This window comes from Acinonyx jubatus, chromosome A1 (genome assembly GCF_027475565.1).
Source record: "Acinonyx jubatus isolate Ajub_Pintada_27869175 chromosome A1, VMU_Ajub_asm_v1.0, whole genome shotgun sequence".
In the NCBI taxonomy this organism is placed as follows: Eukaryota; Metazoa; Chordata; class Mammalia; order Carnivora; family Felidae; genus Acinonyx; species Acinonyx jubatus.
In genome coordinates, this window is record NC_069380.1 from 80,328,017 (window position 1) to 80,348,135 (window position 20,119).

The 20,119-nt window shown below is 46.8% G+C and overlaps 1 protein-coding gene across 6 annotated transcripts in view; it reads right to left on the reverse strand.

Moving 5' to 3' along the window:
• The window catches only part of TUBGCP3 (tubulin gamma complex associated protein 3), a 70,606-nt gene that overhangs the window by 36,490 nt on the left and 13,997 nt on the right, over positions 1-20,119 (reverse strand). For 5 of the 6 annotated variants that reach the window (XM_027065243.2, XM_027065242.2, XM_027065244.2 and 2 more), the window contains 8 exons: positions 16,146-16,223; positions 15,330-15,547; positions 13,305-13,477; positions 11,215-11,333; positions 10,346-10,471; positions 8,946-9,014; positions 8,410-8,542; positions 6,678-6,844 (listed from right to left, as the gene is read on the reverse strand). In XM_027065243.2, coding sequence (XP_026921044.1) covers positions 6,678-6,844; positions 8,410-8,542; positions 8,946-9,014; positions 10,346-10,471; positions 11,215-11,333; positions 13,305-13,477; positions 15,330-15,547; positions 16,146-16,223 — 1,083 coding nt within the window. The remainder of the gene's footprint in view (positions 1-6,677; positions 6,845-8,409; positions 8,543-8,945; positions 9,015-10,345; positions 10,472-11,214; positions 11,334-13,304; positions 13,478-15,329; positions 15,548-16,145; positions 16,224-20,119) is intronic. The other variant, XM_027065245.2, reaches the window with a different exon arrangement.

A 20,119-nucleotide genomic window follows, 5' to 3' on the forward strand; every position in this document is an offset into this window, starting at 1 on the left:
TCGGGCTCTGTTGCTGACAGCTCAGAGCCTGGAGCCTGTTCCAGTTCTGTGTCTCCCTCTCTCTCTCTGCCCCTCCCCCGCTTTCTCTCTCTCTCCTTCTCTCAAAAATGAATAAACATTAAAAAAAAAAAAATTTGAAAGCACAGTATCACGTCTTCCAAACCATGAACGTGTGGAGCCATCGGTTTATTTAGGTCTGCCTTCATTTCCTTAACAGTTTTCTGATTTTCAGTACAATTCTTCCACTTTCTTAATTTCTCCCTAAGTATCTGATTAATTTTGACACTGTCATACATAGAATTGTTAATGTTATCTTGGGATTGTTTATTGCAAGTATATAAAAATAGAACTGATTTTTATGTACTAATCTTGTATCCAGCTAATTTGGCAAGCGTGTTTATTAGACTTGGACTGTGAACACTTTAGTTTTCTATGTATAAAATTATGTCATCTATGAAGAGAAGCAGTTTTATCTCCTTTGCAATCTGAGTATCTTTGTTTTTCAACTGCTCCCTTGTCTAACTGCCCTGATGAGAGCTTCCAGCTCCCAGTGCAACCCTGAGCAGGGTGGGGAAAATGGACCTGCTGTCTGTTCCTGAGCTGGGGACCGAGTGTACACCCTCCTTTCACCATCGTGACATTACCTGTTAGCGCTTCATATACGCCCTTTATCAGGCGAGGAGGCTCCTTTCTATTCCTTCGGTGAGTGTTCTGATCACGAAAGAGTGTTGAGTTTCATCAAATGCTATTTCTGCGTCGCCTGAGATGATTGTACGTTTTTCCCTCGTTTGAACAGTGTGGTGTATTACATCACTTTCCTTATGCTGTAACCACCCCTGCGTTCTCGGGAGAAATCTCACTTGGTCATGGTGTACAGTCCATGTAACTTCTAATCCATTTTTTAGTGCTTTATGAGGATTTCTACATCTATATTCATAAAAGATACTGTTCTGTAGTCTTTTTGTGTTGTTGTCTGGCTTTGGGATCAGAATAATATGAGCCTCATAAAATGTGTAAAAACAAGTATTCTTTCCTCAGTTTCCTAGAAGAGTTTGAAAAGAACTAGTGCTAACTTTATATATTTGGTAGAATTCACCAGTGAAGCCATCTAGTCCTGGGCTCTTTACTGGAAAGCTTGAGATTACGGACTCACTTCATGAGTTACAGGCCTGTTCCAAATTCCTACTGCTCCGAGACTCCGTGTCAACGGTCAGTATTTCTAGGAGGTCTCAGGTTTATTCTCTGCAAATGACTTCATTTCTCCACCATTTTTGAGGTGGAGTTTTTGCAGGACACAGAATTCCTGACTGGCAGATTTTCCTTCCAGCATTTTGAGTGTACATCCTAGTGCCTCGCGGCCTCTGTGGTTTCTGAGGAGAGGGCAGCTGCCGACCTAATCGAGGGCCTTCTCCATGCAGAGTTTCCCTAGGACTCTGTCTTCCCACGACTCGATCACAAGGCTCCTGCGGACATGGCGACCTGTCCCACTGGAGTCTTGGGAGCCCCCTGCGCGTCCCGGCGCCATGGGTCTCTCAGACCCTTGACATTCTCCTCTTCTCTTCCTGCTCCTCTGGCGGGATAACTCAGTTGGGTCTATCCTCAAGGCACGTGTTTCCTTTTTCCTGCTCAAATCTGCTGCTGAGCCCCACTACTGATTTGTTTCATTTCGGTTACTGTACTTTTCATCTCCAGAACAACTTTGAGTCCTTTTTACAATCTCTGTTTATCCAGGTTTTGTGCTCTCTCTGATTACAGAAAGTAGCATTTCTGGGGCACCTGGGTGGCTCAGTCAGTTGAGCGTCCGACTTCAGCTCAGGTCATGATCTCACAGTCCGTGGGTTCGAGCCCCGCATTGGGCTCCGTGCTGACAGTTCAGAGCCTGGAGCCTGCTTTAGAATCTGTGAATCCCTCACTCTCTGTCCCCTCCCTCGCTCATGCTCTGTCTCTGTCTCTCAAAAAATAAATAAACGTTAAAAAAAAAAAATTTTTTTTAAATGTATAAAACATAAAGCGTATAAAATCCAAATATAATTGAAAAAAATCATACAGTTTGACTCATTGGGCAAAAAAAATTAAAAAAAAAAGAAAGTAGCATTTCCTTGCATTATGCAAATATTTAATAAACTACTTTTATTTTCGACAGTGAGCGCATGAGTGGGGACAGGAGCAGAGGGAGAGAGAGGGAATCCCAAGCAGGGTCCAGGCTCAGGGAGGAGCCTGACACAGGGCTCAGTCCCACAACACTGGGATCGTGACCTCAGCCAAAATCAAGAGTCAGACGCTCAACTGACTGAGCCACCCAGACGTCCCTAATAAACTACTTTTAAATGAGTGGTTACATAAGGCTCACATGTAGCTACTTACAGTTAACCATACGCTTAAAGAAATATGATTTTACAACTAAGTTATAACTCATTACACAATTGAGGGGAAATTAACCAATGTTAGAATTGAAGAGACAAAAATACCCAAATTTTAATTGTGTAAGGATCAAACACAAAACGCAATTGTCTCAACCACCAAATTCTTATGGTAAATACATTGTTTAGAGTGAATTAAAGAGAACTTCCCAAATTTAGTCAGAGACTTAATCAGAGTCAGGAACATTTATAAATGTATGGGTCAACGAAAAAAGGAGAAGTCAAAGAACACAATTAAGAGAAAGGCCACAGACATATCAGGGCCAGCGGGCACTCAAATTATATCCAGCATTCTTCTTACACAAATTAACAGCAAGTAACCTAGTAACATACTGAGCGCTTACTACCTGCCTGACTCCATCCGCACACACGCGCACAATCCTGTGAGGCTGCTGCTATTACGCACGCACGGAAGATGTGCAAGGGAAGGCTCACAGAGACTACAGCACTCGCCCAGGACTCAGAGCTTTTCCAAACTGCAGCCACCAGTCAAACCCAAGCCATCAGACCCCAGAACCTGGGCCGGTGAGCCCCACCGCACGGCGACGAGGCAGGGAGTTAAAACAAGGCCCCTGTAAGACGCTATGAGCTGCCTGCTGGCACGGCGGTACCCAACAGCAGGCAAGCAGCAAAGGGCAGAATCTATTTTACGTCAAGGACTCATGTTAGCTCTATAGTCACAGTGCATTTTTGAGAAATCCCAGCAGCCGAACTAGTGAAGCAAACAAGACCATGTGGGTATAAAGTAACTGGCAAATGAACACTTACAAATCCTGAACTTCCTGAAGCCTTCTCTAACCTCAGACACCGAGTAGGAATATCAGTAAATATAAAACCTTAAAAAAGATAAGTTTACTGTAGTGCAATGTTAGTATTCAAAGTAATCTGAGGAAAGGGTACCTGAGAGTGCTTTATAGTTCTGTTAACTCTTCCAGAAGTCTGAAACTATACAAAAAAAAAAAAAAAAATTTAAGGATAACTTTATCTGGGAATGCAAACTGGTGCAGCCACTCTGGAAAACAGTATGGAGGTTCCTCAAAAAACTAAATACAGAACTACCCTACGACCCAACAACTGCACTATTAGGAATTTATCCAAGGGATATAGGTGTGCTGTTTCAAAGGGACACATGCACCCCCATGTTTATAGCAGCACTATCAACAATAGCCAAAGTACGGAAAGAGCCCAAATGTCCATCGATGGGTGAACGGATAAAGAAGAAGTGGTATATATACATATAATAGAGTATTACTCGGCAATCAAAAGGAACGAAATCTTGCCATTTGCAACTATGTGGATAGAACCGGAGGGTATTATGCTAAGTGAAATGAGTCAGTCAGAGAAAGACAAATATCGTATGACTTCACTCATATGAGGACTTTAAGATCCAAACAGATGAACATAAGGGAAGGGAAGCAAAAATAATATAAAAACATGGAGGGGGACAAAACATAAGACACTCTTAAATATGGAGAACAAACTGAGGGTTACTGGAGGGGTTGTGGGAGGGGGGATGGGCTAAACGGGGGAGGGGCACTAAGGAATCTACTCCTGAAATCATTGTTGCACTGCATACTAACTAATTTGGAGGTAAATTCAAAAACTAAAATTAAAAAAATAAATAAAATGTGTTAATGATACCTACAAAAAAAAAAAAAAAAAAGAGTAACTTTATCAATGAGGCAAGATCTGAGATTAAGCTGAAGGGATCGTTTGAGCTAATGACCTAACACTGAATTCAACAGACAGGGTGTTTACTTAGCATTTTATCCTTAAATACATAAAACCTAAGGTTTGCCTTACACATATTCTGGGCGACAAGACTTCTTCAAAGTAAGTATCCCAAAGTGAAGCTATCCCAGTCTTGGAGAGTTTGCTTTTTTGCCTTACCTCAGTGAATCAATGTCCAAAAATAGAAAAGAAAACAGTCTAGAGGAAAATCAATCTGCAAGTCAAGGCCCAATTCTCCGGCCCCACAATTATAAATAGGCCCAGATCACACACAGGTCAGACAATCAATAACGAACTGGTGGTACTTTTAAGGACGATTCTGAAAACACAGACGCACACAGTGAATTAGTGGTGTAATTAAGGACTACTTTAAAAACCCAGTTGCTAGAAACTGCAAACTAAATTATTCTCAAAAAAAAAAAAAAAGACAAAAGCATTGCAAATCAGAAATTAGGTTCTAAATTTTAAAAAGATAATTAACCAGTTTGTGGCTTTAACTTTTGTTTTACTTGACAACAATTTTATATATATCACAATAGGACCAGAACTGCAATTCCTGTCCCAAACTCTGAAGAAAATCAGCTTCATCAAGTCAACTGGTCACCAGCTGTTTAAAAGGTCAGTATCACCCAGAGGCACCTGGGGGGCTCAATCAGTTAAGCTTCCGACTCTTCTTTTCAGCTCAGGTCATGATCCCAGGGTTCGTGAGTTCGAGCCCCATGTTGGGCTCTGGCCTGACAGCTCGGAGCCTGGATCCTGCTTTGGATTCTGTGTCTCCCTCTCTCTCTGCCCCTCCCCGGTTCATGCTCTGTCTCTGTCTGTCTCTCAAAAATAAATATTAAAAAAAAAAGAACAACCACAGACACAAGATATCCAAATGTATAAAACCACGCCATGACTCAAGTCTAGAAAGACAGACAAATCCACCAGAAAAGCGGGCAAAGAACAGGCCCAGCAATTGGTAGAATAAAAATAACAAACATGAAAAGCTGGTCAACCTCACTAGGAAGCAGCAGAATGCCTCCAAGACACCGCACCTCACACATTAGAGTAAAAACCTTCAATAGAACTGAGTGGCAGGAGCACTGACCAAGCTGGAGAAGGGGGACCCACGGAAGGCCGACTGCGGGGTGGCCTGGCAGGACCACTCCAGAGCCGGGAAGGGCAGGATCAAAACTAAAACACTGCGCTCGCTCCCCAACAGCCAGCCATCCCACTTCGCAGGACCGACCTCAGAGGAACTCGTATGTATGCGCAGGGAGACACATGAAAGGGTGTTGTTTTCAATGACATTCAAAAGGTTTACAACTATGAAGACCATCCGTCAGTACAAGACACTACACGCAAAGTGGATGTCCACCTTTCCTACACATAGTAACAAAGGACGACTCTAACGCAGCCACAGCAGGAGCTACAGCCCACACGGAGCAACCCACACAACACCTGCACCTTAGGTGCTGCCCGTGTGCACCAGAGGCTCCCCAAAACCACTCTCGACAGTCGGATCTGCCGCCATGCTGGTTTAAAAAGCCACTGGTCCCAGCACAACTGGTCTATGAGGAAACAACGGGACCATAACACGAATTTCATGACTGTTCACATCAAGTTCATCCACAAAAAACTAGGTGAAAACAGGAGCCCAGCCTTCTGCTCCACCGCAGGTGAGCCCCACACCCACAAGCCCACATCAGGGCGTCTACAGTGTAAATGCCATGCTCACTCTAGAATGTACGGAGGGCTGGGGCACCTGGTGGGCTCAGTCAGTGAAGCGTCCGACTTCGGCTCAGGTCATGATCTCATGGTCCGTGAGTTCAAGCCCCGCGTCGGGCTCTGTACCGACAGCTTGGAGCCTGGAGCCTGCTTCGGATTCTGTGTGTCTCTCTCTCTGCCCCTCCACTGCTCGTGTGCTCTCGCTCTCTCTCTCAAAAATAAATGTTAAAGAAAAAAATCTAGGATGCACAGAGGGCTTAACCACTGAACATGTGTCGACAGCACTACAACTTCTGTGAAGTTCCTGTCCTTTCCTAATGTGATGTCCCCGAGGTTTTGAGGGTGCAGCCCCTCATTCCACTCTGTCAGAGGACCTATGGTTTGTGCTGTGTGACTTGCACAGCACAGTGGCTTTTAGGAGCACACACGCCGCCTCATGGCAGAACCAACTGTGCTTCCAACAGGCACGCAGCACACACACCCATTAAAAGTGTCAGGGCCTCAGTAAGTGACCTTGCAAAGTGACAGAGCGTGCGATACTGCACCACACGAGGACTAACACGTGACACCTAGGTCTGGCTTTGCCGCAAACCTGGCCAGGGGATTTGGCCTTCTGACTTTCCCACCATTAAAACTGGGATGATAATCTCCGACGGACCCCAGGCGGCTCTGTCGCTCAGAGGTAACTGGTTTTCAAAGCACCGCACAAAACACGCACGGCATTCGTGCAGTGCGGTGGCATTACAGTCGAGAGGAAACAGTTCCCAGGGAGAAAAACTCAAGAGAGTAGCCGGAGACTCGAACGGCGCTCCTTACTTCGTGGTACGTGTCCTCGAGCTCCCCGTCGTATATCCAGCGGTACAGGAAACTCAGCACGGGATGTGACACTAAGCTGAGAATGTGCTGCACCAGGGACCTCACGTACGGGTCCCCCGTCTTCGTGTACGCGTGGACAGCAGAGGCCAGCTCACCTCCTTTCCTCCCTGGGGGACACACGCAAAACACCCAAATTACACTCCCGGCAGAGACCAGGTCATCGAGATGCAGTGTTCCCTGGCTACCATCTGGGACTGAGGAGTGGCAGTTAACGTGTTGAGGAACAGAGAGAGCACCAGCCTGCCCCAGGCTTCACGAGTCAGAGCAAGGCACTCCCCTACCTCTGCGCAGCCGCTGCGGGGTTTTTCAAGAGCAACACCCCTGACTCATTACTCAAGCTGGAACATGAATTGTCACCTCTTCTGACCAAGACACGCATTAAGACTCACACTTTATACTGTAGTCAGGGATATAAACACATAGAAAATATGAAAGTTTTACAAAACAGTACTTGCACTTCAATGCTTCCTATTTGCTTCCTTTCCTCCTTTAGTACAACACGCTAGTCTCGGCTTACCAAACTCATCTTACAACCCCATTAAGTGGCTAGAACTCCCATTCTGAAAAATCCTGCCACGGTGAAGAGTCCCGGGCCCGGGGAGCACAGCTCAGGATGAAGCACTGGCAGTGGCAAATATCAGGCCCCAAAACACAAACACAGAAAGTTTCTTACAGTAAGAATTCAGGATTTGATTAGGTTGCTGAAAGATTTTCAGGAAGGTCTAATGTGACCCGATGTTACTGAGATGCTCCTGGCAGGAGCACACACAGCTGCCTGAGGGAGGGGCAGAGATGTCAGAAGGAGCTGGAGGTCCAGGACACGAGGGACTCAGTGCACACAGAAAGGGGCGGGGACTGGGGAGAGAGACAGAGGAAGAGTCTAGAAGGAAACCACATGGGGGTGCTCATCATCTGAGAAAAGACACATATTTTGCCTGACTGCTTTCTCTTTTTGAGGGGAGGTGGCAGGAAGTAGAGGAGGCAGGACACGGACAGCTTGGCGAGCTCAGACCACACATGCTGGAGTCCCGGCCCCTGTGCTCACACAGACAGAAGAGGGTGGCAGCGGACACAGGGCCGTGACGTAGGGGCGGACCCTCAGCTTCTCCCACCTCACTCAGTTCTCACAATCCTAAGAGGAGGCCATTGACGCCCCAGCATTACAGAGAAGAAAAGACAAAGAGGTTCTTGGCCAAGGTAGCTCCAACAGAGAGAAAAAATGTTCAGAAGGCAGGTAGAAATGCAGAGCCAGAGCCTGGGAGAGGCCCCACCCACACAGGCAAACTGGAGGACTTGTAACACCTAGCTTGTGGACCCAGACCTGGGCCACAACCTCGGGAGGAGGAAACCCCCAGGGAAGGCTGCTGGGCCAGAGACAAGTAAAAGGGGCTTAGAGATGAACAGTTACAACACCAAGGACCACGAAATGCTTACAAACTAGACACCCTCTCCTTTCTTCCCTCATTTCAATGAACTACTAAGCTTCCACAAACATAAATATGGGGCCATGTCAGCAACTGGTGACTTTCCCTATAAGTGATCTACGCACTTGTACATAATCTGCACATTTATGGCTGTCAAGGATACACGAGAGCAGGCACGCAAATGACCGCAGATGAAATTCTCTAAAACCTGCTTTGAAATAAAGCAGGTCCATGAGACTCAAAACAACCTTGGCAGTGGTCCACTAGGGCCGCGAGAGTCTTCAGTCTTATCTTGGGGTCGTACGTCCAAACCAGGAGGCGCCGGAGCGTCAAGCTACTCTCAAGGCCCAAGTTCACCCCCTGATCATCCTCTAACTGTAGCTGAAAAACAACAAAGACGTAACATGTAAACACGAGTCAACAAATATGTCCACCATTTCTTAATCCACGGAAGTCAGCATGGGGAGCGGATTATTCTCATAAAACGAAGCGACAGGTCCCCTCAGAGAACAATAGTTTCTTCAAGCCACTAGTCATCGGTTGAAATGGTAGATCACTTCTCAGCCTCTTGGCTAAGATCAAGTGAAGTGGTAGAATTCTGAAAATCAGCATTAATTGCCTCTCGAATACACTGAAACTCCATGGGTATCGAGACCTCACGAACAGCATTAGCAAACGTTTTTATCTTTTAAAAGTAATTACAAAGAAACTTAAAAGCTCTATATAGTTGCAATTTTGTATGATGGCAAATCATGAAGAAATTAAAATACAAGCAAAGCATTACCTGGGAATGTAAGACAGACAGCAATCGGTAGTATTCCTTCAGTTCCTGATGCAAGGCCGCGCAAAAGCTCTGCGTGGGAAAAAGCAGGCGTCGTGAACACACAGCACAGCCCTCACGCGCCAGCGCATCTGATCGCCACAGGCTCAGCGCTGGACCACGACTGGTACGTTCTGCTGGTTTAAGTTCTGCTTCTGCCAGGGGCCTGCCGGCAGCTTTACCCACCAGCATGGCCATAGTTCATCCCACAAGGGGGGTGTTCTCCCCCAGCACGAGCTTTGCAGTTGGAAAATCAGATTACAGCTAAACGTATATTCACTTTGACAATAATCTTTTAATATTATATCCCCTCTAAATCTTTACAGTTAAAATGTCATTTTCTCGGGGGCACCTGAGGGGTTCGTCTGACTCTTGATTTCAGCTCAGCTCAGGTCATGATCTCAAGGTTTCTGAGTTCAAGCCCCGAGCAGGGCTCTGTATTGACTGTGCAGGGCCTGCTTGGGATTCTTTCTCTCCCTCACTCTCTGCATTCACACTCTTTCTCTCAGAAATAAATAAAACATTTTTAAAAATGTAATTTTCTCTGTTTTTAATTAGAATTTAAAAACTGGCAACTCCATGCCAGTTTCTCCCAGTTTTTCAGTGTTGTTTGTACCGCTCATTTTCCACACCCATATTATTAAAAACTTCTTTGTATTTCTAGGATCTTAAATACAGAAAAGGTGAGGGGCGCCTGGGTGGCTCAACCGGTTGAGCAACCGACCTCAACTCAGGTCATGATCTCTCAGTTCCTGAGTTCAAGCCCCGCGTCGGGCTCTGGGCTGACAGCTCAGAGCCTGGAGCCTGTTTCCGATTCCGTGTCTCCCTTGCTCTCTGCCCCTCCCCCGCTCACACTCTGTCTCTCTCTCAAAGTAAATAAATTTTTTTTTTAAATACTAAAAAGATGTCAAACCAGAATCTGTAAGAAAGACCATCACACAGTCCTGTGACAAAAACTTTCTAGAATGAACCCTAGAATGTAAACCCAGGGACCTCAGTGGAAAGAACCTACAAAGGATAAAACCTCTTCTCTTTAAATATCAGGCTCCACACTGTTCTGAGTATCTTAAAGTGATACACCGTCAGTCATCTGCAGGTTTATTTTAATGCATTTATGTAGTCTGTGCTCACACTCCACCAACAGCTACCGTGAACCATGTGTGGTACTGGGTTATCTCTGTCAATACTCACCGTGGTCTCTATTTTCTCGAGTGGACCAGGATGGCTCCAGTGTTGCAGTATCAAAACTTCCTTACTTAAAAAGAACCCTCTTTTCAAGAATTACTTTCATAGTAAGATTTTAGGTAGACTAAGCACTCCCCAAAATGAAGGCATCCTAAATGTTGTGGTAACAACAAACATACCTGACCCACAAGTCCAAACGAACGGTCTAGACTCCTCTGGTCAGTGTATTTTCTGATTTTGTTATGCAACCATCCCAACTCAGCAAGTCTGACTGTCGTATCCCTCAAAGATTTACTTAGGTTTGCCTAAAAAGTAAATATATCAAGAGTTAAAAATCAGCAGTAGAATTTCAATTGCTTTTCTAAACCATTTGCACTTTTAGTATCCTAATGCTTAGGCCCCAACACATGGCACGTACAAGTAACGAATGCACCACCACCAAGACAGAACAACGAGAGTCTGGGAAACGAGGGCAGCAGGTGCCAGCAAGGAAGGGAAGTAGAACCTCTCTCTGCAAGTGTAAGGCTCAAGCAGCATCACCCCGAGGCGTAGCTGGCCAGCTCCCCGGCACGGCAGGGGCCCTGTGACGTCAGCCACGTCCTAGAATGGCCGGGACTTGCAAAAGACCACGACATCAACACGAAAGGGCCGTGGGGAAGGAGGTTCCAGAAGGGGAAAGCAGGCAAGTGGAGGCACCTTATCCAGAATGGTGTACCAACTGCAGAGATGCCGAGTGGTACCCGCCCCTCGGGTGCCTCGACACCACTGTCACCAAGAGCAGGAGTCAGCTCGTGGGTGGCTGCATCCGTGAACACGAGAAGACACGGAAGGAGAAGCAAGCAAGGTCTCAGCAAAAGCACCAGAGCCACAAGCCCGCGGGGAGGCAGACCCGTGTGCCCAACCGGCGCACCGGCTCTGGGGGTCCAGTACCCCAAGTGCACCTGTCGCCCCTACAGGTTAACAGCTCCCGGCCGGCTGTACCGACACCCGTCTTTCCTGCCTGAACACCTCACACCTCACACCTCACACGGGGGGCCGGTAACTGCACCTTCGCCTCCACTTTGTAGCGGTTCTCCACGCTGTCCATCTTGACGTGCTTGCCATCTATGCCCTGGAAGACGTACACAATGTCCCGCACGAGGGCCGCCTCCGTAACTTCCCCAGCACCTGAAACATGGGTTTTGTGAGAGGAATCACTGAACAACACATTTTAAGATGGAATCTATTTTATACCACACCTAGTTTTACATTACGTGTTTCAACCAGGAGAAAATTTTAAAATTAAAAAAAAGGAGCTTAAGATGGAAAAAGTATGAAGTCCTAAAAACCAAGAGTTTTCTCAAAAAGATATGGAGACCATAGAATTTGTTATACAAAAAGTCTTTAGAAATTTTTTAAAAAAGCAGGGGTGCCTGGGTGGCTCAGTTGGTTAAGTGTCCAACTCTTGATCTCAGCTCCAGCCTTGACCTCACAGTCATGAGTTCAAGCCTCGCACTGGGCTCCGCATTGTGGCGTGAAGCCGATTTCACAACCAATCACAAAGGGATGGGTAATTATTTCATAGACGGCGTTTGTGAAAATTTATTCCACGGCATGAGTATGAACTTGGTTCCATTCTCAATCACATAAAAAGAAGCGAATACGATAGAAAAGTTATGATTTCCATAAACTTTGGAACAAAAGCTAAGTCAGAATTTAGGTGTTACTCAACGACAAAGAGGCAATGCTCAGAAACCCAAGACATCGGTGGGAGGAAAAATGTAATGAGTACACAGTCAGGGCCCAGCACTCCCAGAACCAGGGTAGTGAGTCAGAAGGTAAGGACAGGTACGTACTTCAGTTGTGGGGATAATATTCCATAAATATCAACGCCACCAAACTACAGGCAAAATTGTTCAAATGTTATCTACCTGTCGTTACTGACTACTTTGTCTGCCTTTTCCATCAGTTACTAAGAGAGAGAAATTGAAATATCCAACTGTAATTGTGGGTCTGTTTTCTCTGTAGGTCTGTTGGTTTTCCACTGTGCATCTGAAGCTGTTGGTAGGTGAATACACATTTAGGAGCATTATTCCTTCCTGAAGAACTGACCGTTTCCCTGTTAGGAAACATCCCTCTGCCCTGATGACACTCCTACGGTGTCTACTCTGACAGTGAGGGAGCAGCCTGTCTTCCACGGTTAAATACAAGATGCGTGTTTCCATCCATTTACTGCCAACCTATTTGTGTCTCTATATTTGGAATATATCTCTTTCAAGCAGTACATGATGGTCTAAATGTAATTTTTTAAAAACTAAATGAATTGTCTAATCTATACACATTTAATGTGACTACAGACGTGTTTGATTTAAACTCCCTGCATTGCAGTATGTTTCCTATTTATTGCCTGTTCTTTCTTCCTTTGCACCTCCTCTCCTGCTCTTTGGGACTGATCAAGTACACTGTGAAGTCCTTTTATCTGTGAGCTCTGTGTGCCACGCAGGCTTGAAGGCCCTGGTAGGGGCCAGGAGTCACAGCAAACAAGGAGGAGCAGTGAGGGGCACTCTCGCTGTCTGGAAGCCAGCCGCCCACTCACAGTGTCGTCCCCCCCCCCCCCCCCCCAGCTGTCAGGGTTACACGACGGACCCACGTAGGAAGTGTGGCTGCACGGGCCGGGCTGTGCACTCTGGGCTGTGTTCCCAGGTCCACAAGACGCACCTGGTCCTCACATTCTGCACAAGAACAGAGAGCAGCGGGGGGAGCAGGCGGGAGGGTGGCAGGAGGGATTATAGAATCTGCGGATTATGAGCCAACAACGAAGCCCATTCCTCTATTCTCGGAAGCATTCCAAACACTGCTATTTGAAGGGCTCTTGGGAAAGAAATGCAAACTTTCTTTTACGATCTAGCAGAGCTCTAAAACTCTCAGCGAGGTGTCTGTTTAACCATCAAATAAATCTTCAGTGCGTTTCTCCAATGTCCCAGGCACTGCCCGACTTGCTGAGGCATCACGGACCATACTTAGGACTCTGAAGTTCTCATCATGAGAACAAGCCGGCCCTCAATGGTTGTAAGCAGGGCCTCGACAGTGTTTTCAAACACGGGAAGCACAAAATCTAGACTGCAAAGAAAACCCATGTTAGGAGCTATCCTTACTCACCACTGGCATCCCCTTCCCTCCTTGGTCTTGTCACGTTGCGAGAAACAGTGTTTGGGAGACCTTTTGAGGTAGTGGTTTGTGAAGAAGGCTGGTTTGCAGTTAAAGTCCATGCAAGACGTGACCCCAACTGCTGCCGAAGACAGTCTCCAACTCCGGGAGTGTGATGAGGCTGTCTAAAAGAAGGAGAGAGCATTTCCTACCTCCAAACACGCAGACCATTCATTTGAAACACAACACACTGCTGGAAATGTTCCTAAAATTCCTAGATTGAGTTACATGCTAGAAATCTGAGCTAGACGCATGACATCGCCCTACCAGAATCCATCCACCGGCCAGTCCAAGGCCTCTTTGGGATGTTTAGGCTGCCATTCAGGCTCTCACTGGCACCTCCCACATATTTCTCAGCCTAAAGACCAAAATCTACTTGACTTTTCTTCACAAGCACATAACATACATGACCCATCTAAAACCAATGAAATTCACGACTAATTTTAACTTTGAACTTGAACTTAACACCTTTCATTCACTCAGCACTTGCAGGGCACAGCAATTTGAACTCTGGAGGACCATCCTTCTATATCCTCGCTTGTCTCCCAGCCTTCACAGTGTTCGACACAAAAAGAAGTATCATAATTTGCAAATTAATTTCAAACATACACAAACATCAAGTCCAAGGCAAGAGTAAAAAGGTCAAGGCGGCCTATGACAACTTCGAGAACGTGTCAGAGCTGGTCTCTGAACAGCTGACTTCTCAGGACGTGTGTTTTGGCAAGTGTAATGAAATGTCATTTCCCGGGAACCCAACACAAAAATGAAAATCTCAACAGCACTACTGCTCCTAAGGGGCAGAACTCAGATTCAGTACCAGAGCAATACTGCTGGGCCCATCTGCAACCACTAATGAAGTAACACAGGAAAGAAGACCCCAAAAACAGCCCTCCCTCTTCTCTATTTTCATGGGGAAAAAGTCATCAACAACACTTGTTAAACTAGGACTTTCAATACAGTTCTAAATTTCAGAGAAAAATTCTAAGGGACCATTTCAGTTCAAAGTCCTCTATACAGTGCTTTGTTTTTGCTGTTTTCTTCAAATTGTAAGGTAAAAATGACAAAGTCTATTTAGTTTACTCTTTTAGCCAGAATACAAGTCAGAGATTAAATCTGTAGAATATGTTGCACTGTCTTTCCAGAACACCACATTCCACTTACAACACACGTGTGGTGCACTTGAACACAAGTGTACTTATGTCACACAACGATTAGTATTATGGTCACGTGGAACACACATGACTGTAAATCTCTTTAGTCACTGTTCTGGAAAAGTACCCACTTTGTAACAGTCTGCTCTAATGTGATTTCCAGGATCGAACCATGTGTAGAAATATACAAAAAGATAAAGAAAAGCAAATTTCCAAGTCCACTACTGTATTAGCCACTGCTTTTCTCTCAACCACAAACTCTGCATCTCCTGGAAAAGGGAGAGCTGATGGCATGTTGAACATGCGCTCCCAGAGCCCCTCCTCTTAATCCGTGAGTGCCACAATTCTCAGTTTGAAGATAACAGCACTTGAGGACGAGACAACTTTATTTTAGTTTACTTATTTTGTAAATAATTTAATAAAGAAAATAGCATAGATCAGTAAAGCAGACAATATTCACTGAGAGATAAAAATGGGAACACCACAAGGAAAATGTCAGTCAGTTACCAAATGAAAGGCCCGTCCTATTACGCTTCTGAACGGGGGCCTTCACTAATATGCACTTGCATTAACAGGGAAAGGTTTGGCCAAAAATCATTACAGTCAACCATGACTAGAAGTGGGAAGAATTCCCATGTGAAACAAGAGTTTTGGGGAAGAATAAAATCCTAGGAGAAAGCATATCAGACACAGTGCCTGGAACATTTCTGGCACATAGAGGCCCTAAAGATAGTTTCAGTGAACACACAAAATGCCTTCCTACAAACCTGAGGATTCTGCTATTTCTACTGCTGGTAAGCAGCCTATGCCCGCGAGCCCGACTCACCCCGGCAGGAGAGACTGTGGCGGTGGGGTCGGGCCATTCAGGGCGTACACGCCAATACTGCTGATGCCGCTGCTCCCCATGCTGCCCGAGCTCTGTGCCGACTGTGTGCCGCGGTCCTGGTAGTTCAGCGGGAGCGTCTGCGGCCTGGCGTAGTAGTAGGGAGTCGAGTGCGCATCTCTTGGCAACGCTTGAGCAAATAACGCAGCATAGCTGGAGACCTGAAAAGAATAGAGAGATATGAAATCACAGAACACTTCCTAAATCAACAGAGATGATTTATACGCAAGTTTTAGTTCTTTCTGTAATTGATTGGTACTGTTCTTAAAAAATTTATTTTGCGAGAGTGAGCGAGAGAGCATGAGAGGGTGGGAGAGACTCCCAAGCAGGCTCCATACTGTCAGTGCAAAGGACGCAGGGTTCGAACTCACGAACCGTGAGATCACGACCTGAGCCGAGATCAGGAGTCGGATGCCTAACCGACTGAGCCCCCCTGGCATCCCTGGAACACTGTTGTATTTGAGGTAATAACAACCCTGGAAAACATCTTAAGGAAAAGCAGTGCACTGACGAAAGAAAGAAAGAAAGAAAGAAAGAAAGAGAGAGAGAGAGAGAGAGAGAGAGAGAAAGAGAGAAAGAAAGAAAGAAAGAAAGAAAGAAAGAAAGAAAGAAAGAAAGAAAGAAAACAAAATCAACCAGACAAGTTACTATTTTCTTAAGTACAGAAGCCGATTCCTGTCACGATTGGGCATGGCTGTGCCTACAAGACAGAAGCTGCTTCGCGAAGGGCGCTGGCTGTGAGGACAGCCTCTCTCTCACCTTGTTTGGCTGCTTGCGTGGATCCTCACTAAGGCTGAGCAAGAGGTAGAGAATTGACCATTTATTTTTCAAAACTCCCTGTTTAAAAAGAAAACATTAACAGAATAACTTTGTACTGCTCTCCAGTTTCATGTAACTTTCTCCTCAATTATCCTTATTTCCAAAACGGAAATGTATTTTATTTTTTCTTAATTTTTTTTTAATGTTTATTTATTTTTGAGACAGAGAGAGACAGAGCATGAACGGGGGAGGGTCAGAGAGAGAGGGAGACACAGAATCTGAAGCAGGCTCCAGGCTCTGAGCCATCAGCCCAGAGCCCGACGCGGGGCTCGAACTCACGGACCGTGAGATCATGACCTGAGCCGAAGTCGGACGCCCAACCGACTGAGCCACCCAGGCGCCCCACGGAAATGTATTTTAAAAGCCACATGGTAGCACTGGGTGTTGTATGTAAGTGATGTGTCACTCAACTCTACTCCTGAAATCATCATTACACCATACGTTAACTAACATGGATGTAAATTAAAAACATAGTAAGATAAAATAAAACAAAATAAAAATTAAATGTAGAACTGTCCTTGGTACACAGAAGTTAATCAAAACCAAAAAAATAAATACATTCAGACGGTAACAGCATATCTAAATTTGTTCATTTTTCAGGTATTGCAAACAGTGCCACCCATTACAAAGCTACAAACCCTATTCTCAAGAGGTCATTACCCTTGGATCATTTCACCCGCTGAAAACTAACTCCAAAGTCCCCAATGAGAACATGTTTTTAAACTACCCTATTCCTGAATAATAGCATTTCCCCTTAAAATAATTCTTAGAATAACCAACTTCCTAAACATGGTCGTTTTAAGACAAATGCCATCATAAAATAGGTGAACGCTTTTTTCCCCTTTTACCAAAGTCCCGTGTAGGCCTTAGAGAATTAAAGAAAGAAAAAAAAGAGAAATTGTAAAGCACACGATGTAAGTCGGCATGCTGCAGACCTAACTCGAGGTTCCAAAGTAAGAGTGGTCGACAAGAAACCCCAGTTTTCTGGGTAATTAGCACACGGATTGCATGGACTGTCTACTGCTCCGCCCTGACTCACAGCCCTGACAACAGCCCACCCTCCAGTCACGTGCAAACTCGAGTTTGCAGAGCGTTTCTACTCTCTTCTCACGGCCTTACCTCTGGGACGCACACGCTAGAATACAAAAATAACTTTATTTACAAAACACATTATGGGATGGCTGCTTACTTTACACAAGGTCCTCATTATAGAGAATATTCCTTGAAAGTTTCTTTAAAGAAAAAGCTTATCTCAGGTATTTAAATTACGGTCTAACTTTAAAAATCTGAATTACACACAATTTTCCAGAAATGATAAACTGCCCAGCTAGCACAACACGGGGAACAAAGAGACCCCAACAAACAGACAGCAAACAGACAAATGAGCAAACACACTTCGGTAGGTATGGGACATTTCAGAGAGAGGAGGGTCACTCAAGTGGCCCAGGCTGATGAAAGGACCCCCAGAGAGGATGGGGTCTTCGAGAAGGGTGGGCGGAGCACACGCACAGGAAGGGGCAGGCATGGAAGGAAATGTATTTTAGGGAATGAAGACAGGTACACCTGGCCACAGCCACGCATGAGACGGAACGGAAAACGGAATGAAGCATCAGGTCAGAGGGGTCTCACGTGCGGGACCAGAAAGACTGACCACAGGGAGCCCCTGAAGGTGTGACTGCACCTGCAGCCAGGCCCAGGAGGCTGGACTGCAGAGGACACAAAAGGAGATGCAGTCATTCGGGAGGAAAGGGCCAAGGGCCGGCTGGCATTTGGTGACTGGGGACCCACCCAGGGAACCTTCACAGTCCCCTGTGAGCAGGTCCCGGGCTCCCAGGGCTAGGTGACCCCTCGGGTGCAGCACCGAGGGCCGAAGCCCATCCTCCTGCCTCCCGTCTCCCTGAAGGGTTGGAGGCAGATGAGCTCCCGTCGCTGCCGTGGAAAGGAGAGCCCCGTGGGATGGACGCCCTCCCACATGCCTCCTCCTGCACCCTCACCACCACTCTGGGACATGGGCAGAAGCAAAGGTGAGCACCTAACTCCCCTACCAAAATCACCAAGCCGTGCACTGGGAGGCCAACCACAGGGCGCCGGACTCCAGATGGCACAGGAGAGAGGCATGCTTGAGAGAACAATTAATAAGGCTTGGGGACAGAGCGAATTTGGGGAGAGTGGTGGAGTCGACGTGACATTCGGGTTTCCAGCTTTTGGCACTTGAACAATGTCATCATTCACCAGAAAATGGGGAAGGGCAGGGGTGTGCGTGGGTGCATGTGAACGGATGCCTGGAGTATGGAAAAAGACAAAAAATGCTACTTTCAGTTCTGAGAATGTCAAGGCCTTGTGGGAGTTTCCTGAGGGGCATGTGCGTAGAGATGCCCAGAAGGCATCAGGAAGGCAACGGGAGGTCCCTCTGGGCAGCGAGTTCTGGGTTAGAGCCTCAGTTCTTGCTTTAGAAAAATAAGGACAATTTATGGGGTGGAGAGCAGAGAAAATTCCAAATCCAAACAAAATCATACACCAAAAACAATCAGCAAATGGCATTTTTAAAGGAGGAGGCAGTATTCTTTTACCATAAGAACAGGTATGTAAACACGCAGGCTGGGCCTGGAGAGCGTCTGACAGAGGGACTGCGCAGAGGCGTGGACGGACCAGGGAAACAGGACGGCACAACGCCGGCAGGGACCACGGCCAGGATGGAGGCCTGAGGGACCAGGGAGGAGATGGGCCACCAGAGCGAATGAGCCGGGGGTGCAGGGCGCGGGCAGGGGAACGGTCCGCGGGGCCCAGCGGCACAGCAGAGCCACTGCCAAGCCACTGCCTGTCAGGAGGAGGGCGGCTTGGCCTCACTCCCCTCCCGCCCCATCAGTTCTGAGTGAAGACACCCCGAAGCAGGGCAGAGAAGGGACAAGGGAGCCCCAGGGGGGCCATCCCAAGCCCAAAGCAGGGCAGGGAAGGGTGGAGAAAGAGATCTGCTGGGGCAAGCGGGCTGAACAACTCCAGCATCACAGACGTTTCAATGCTTCTAAACCACTTCAGACCCCATTATTTTAGATTTTGAAATCTAAGGACCTTGATTCAGACTCAAGACTTTAAATGTACGCACATATCGAATTCTAAATGTCAGAATGCACGCCAGGGCACTGTAAGATCTGGAGGAACACCCACACAAGTGGGTCTGTGAAGCAGTTAGACACCTAGCTTCTTCCAGCGTCCATACCCCGCCCGCCGAGGTTCACCTCCTCCAAGACCCTCACCGCTGCCCACACCACCCCCTCATGCCTGCCCCTCTCCCGGCGCCCTCCACAAGGCACGGGCTGCCCTCCCCCAGACAGCCATCCCCCTCTGTCCACAGCTCCGTCAACCACACTGAAGACTGCAGCCCAGGACCACTGGGACCCCTTCCCCGACCACTCCACACTGCACCACAGGCCTCCATCACCTCCCCGATCCTGCCCAGACCTCACCTGCAGCCCCCCGCCACACCTCGCACGGCATGCACTGCCGAGAAGGGTACCCAGTGAGGAGAGAGGACAGAACAGGGAAACCAAGAACTGGATGTTTTAGCACAAAGATGGGCCGGCTGTTCATCTGCACGTATGTTCCTCATCTGGTTAACTACTAGCGCTGTACTATCGTGTCCTCACATTGTTCATCCCATGTCAGCCACCGGCCGAACCACGCACTGCTTCTGGGGGCGAGAGCCCTAGGAAGCCAGCTCTGCTTCACCACACTGCTCAGGAATAAGCACTCAGTGTTCCAAACAAAGTTTTGGAAAACAACCATTTTAAGTTAGAAAGGAGGAGAAAAACTTGGAAGAGTTAGGAGTTTAATCACTAGCAGCCTTAGGCACAACTCGGGGATTTTGATCGCTGTACCGCGAACTCAGTACTGGATGAGCAAAGCACGAAACTTGG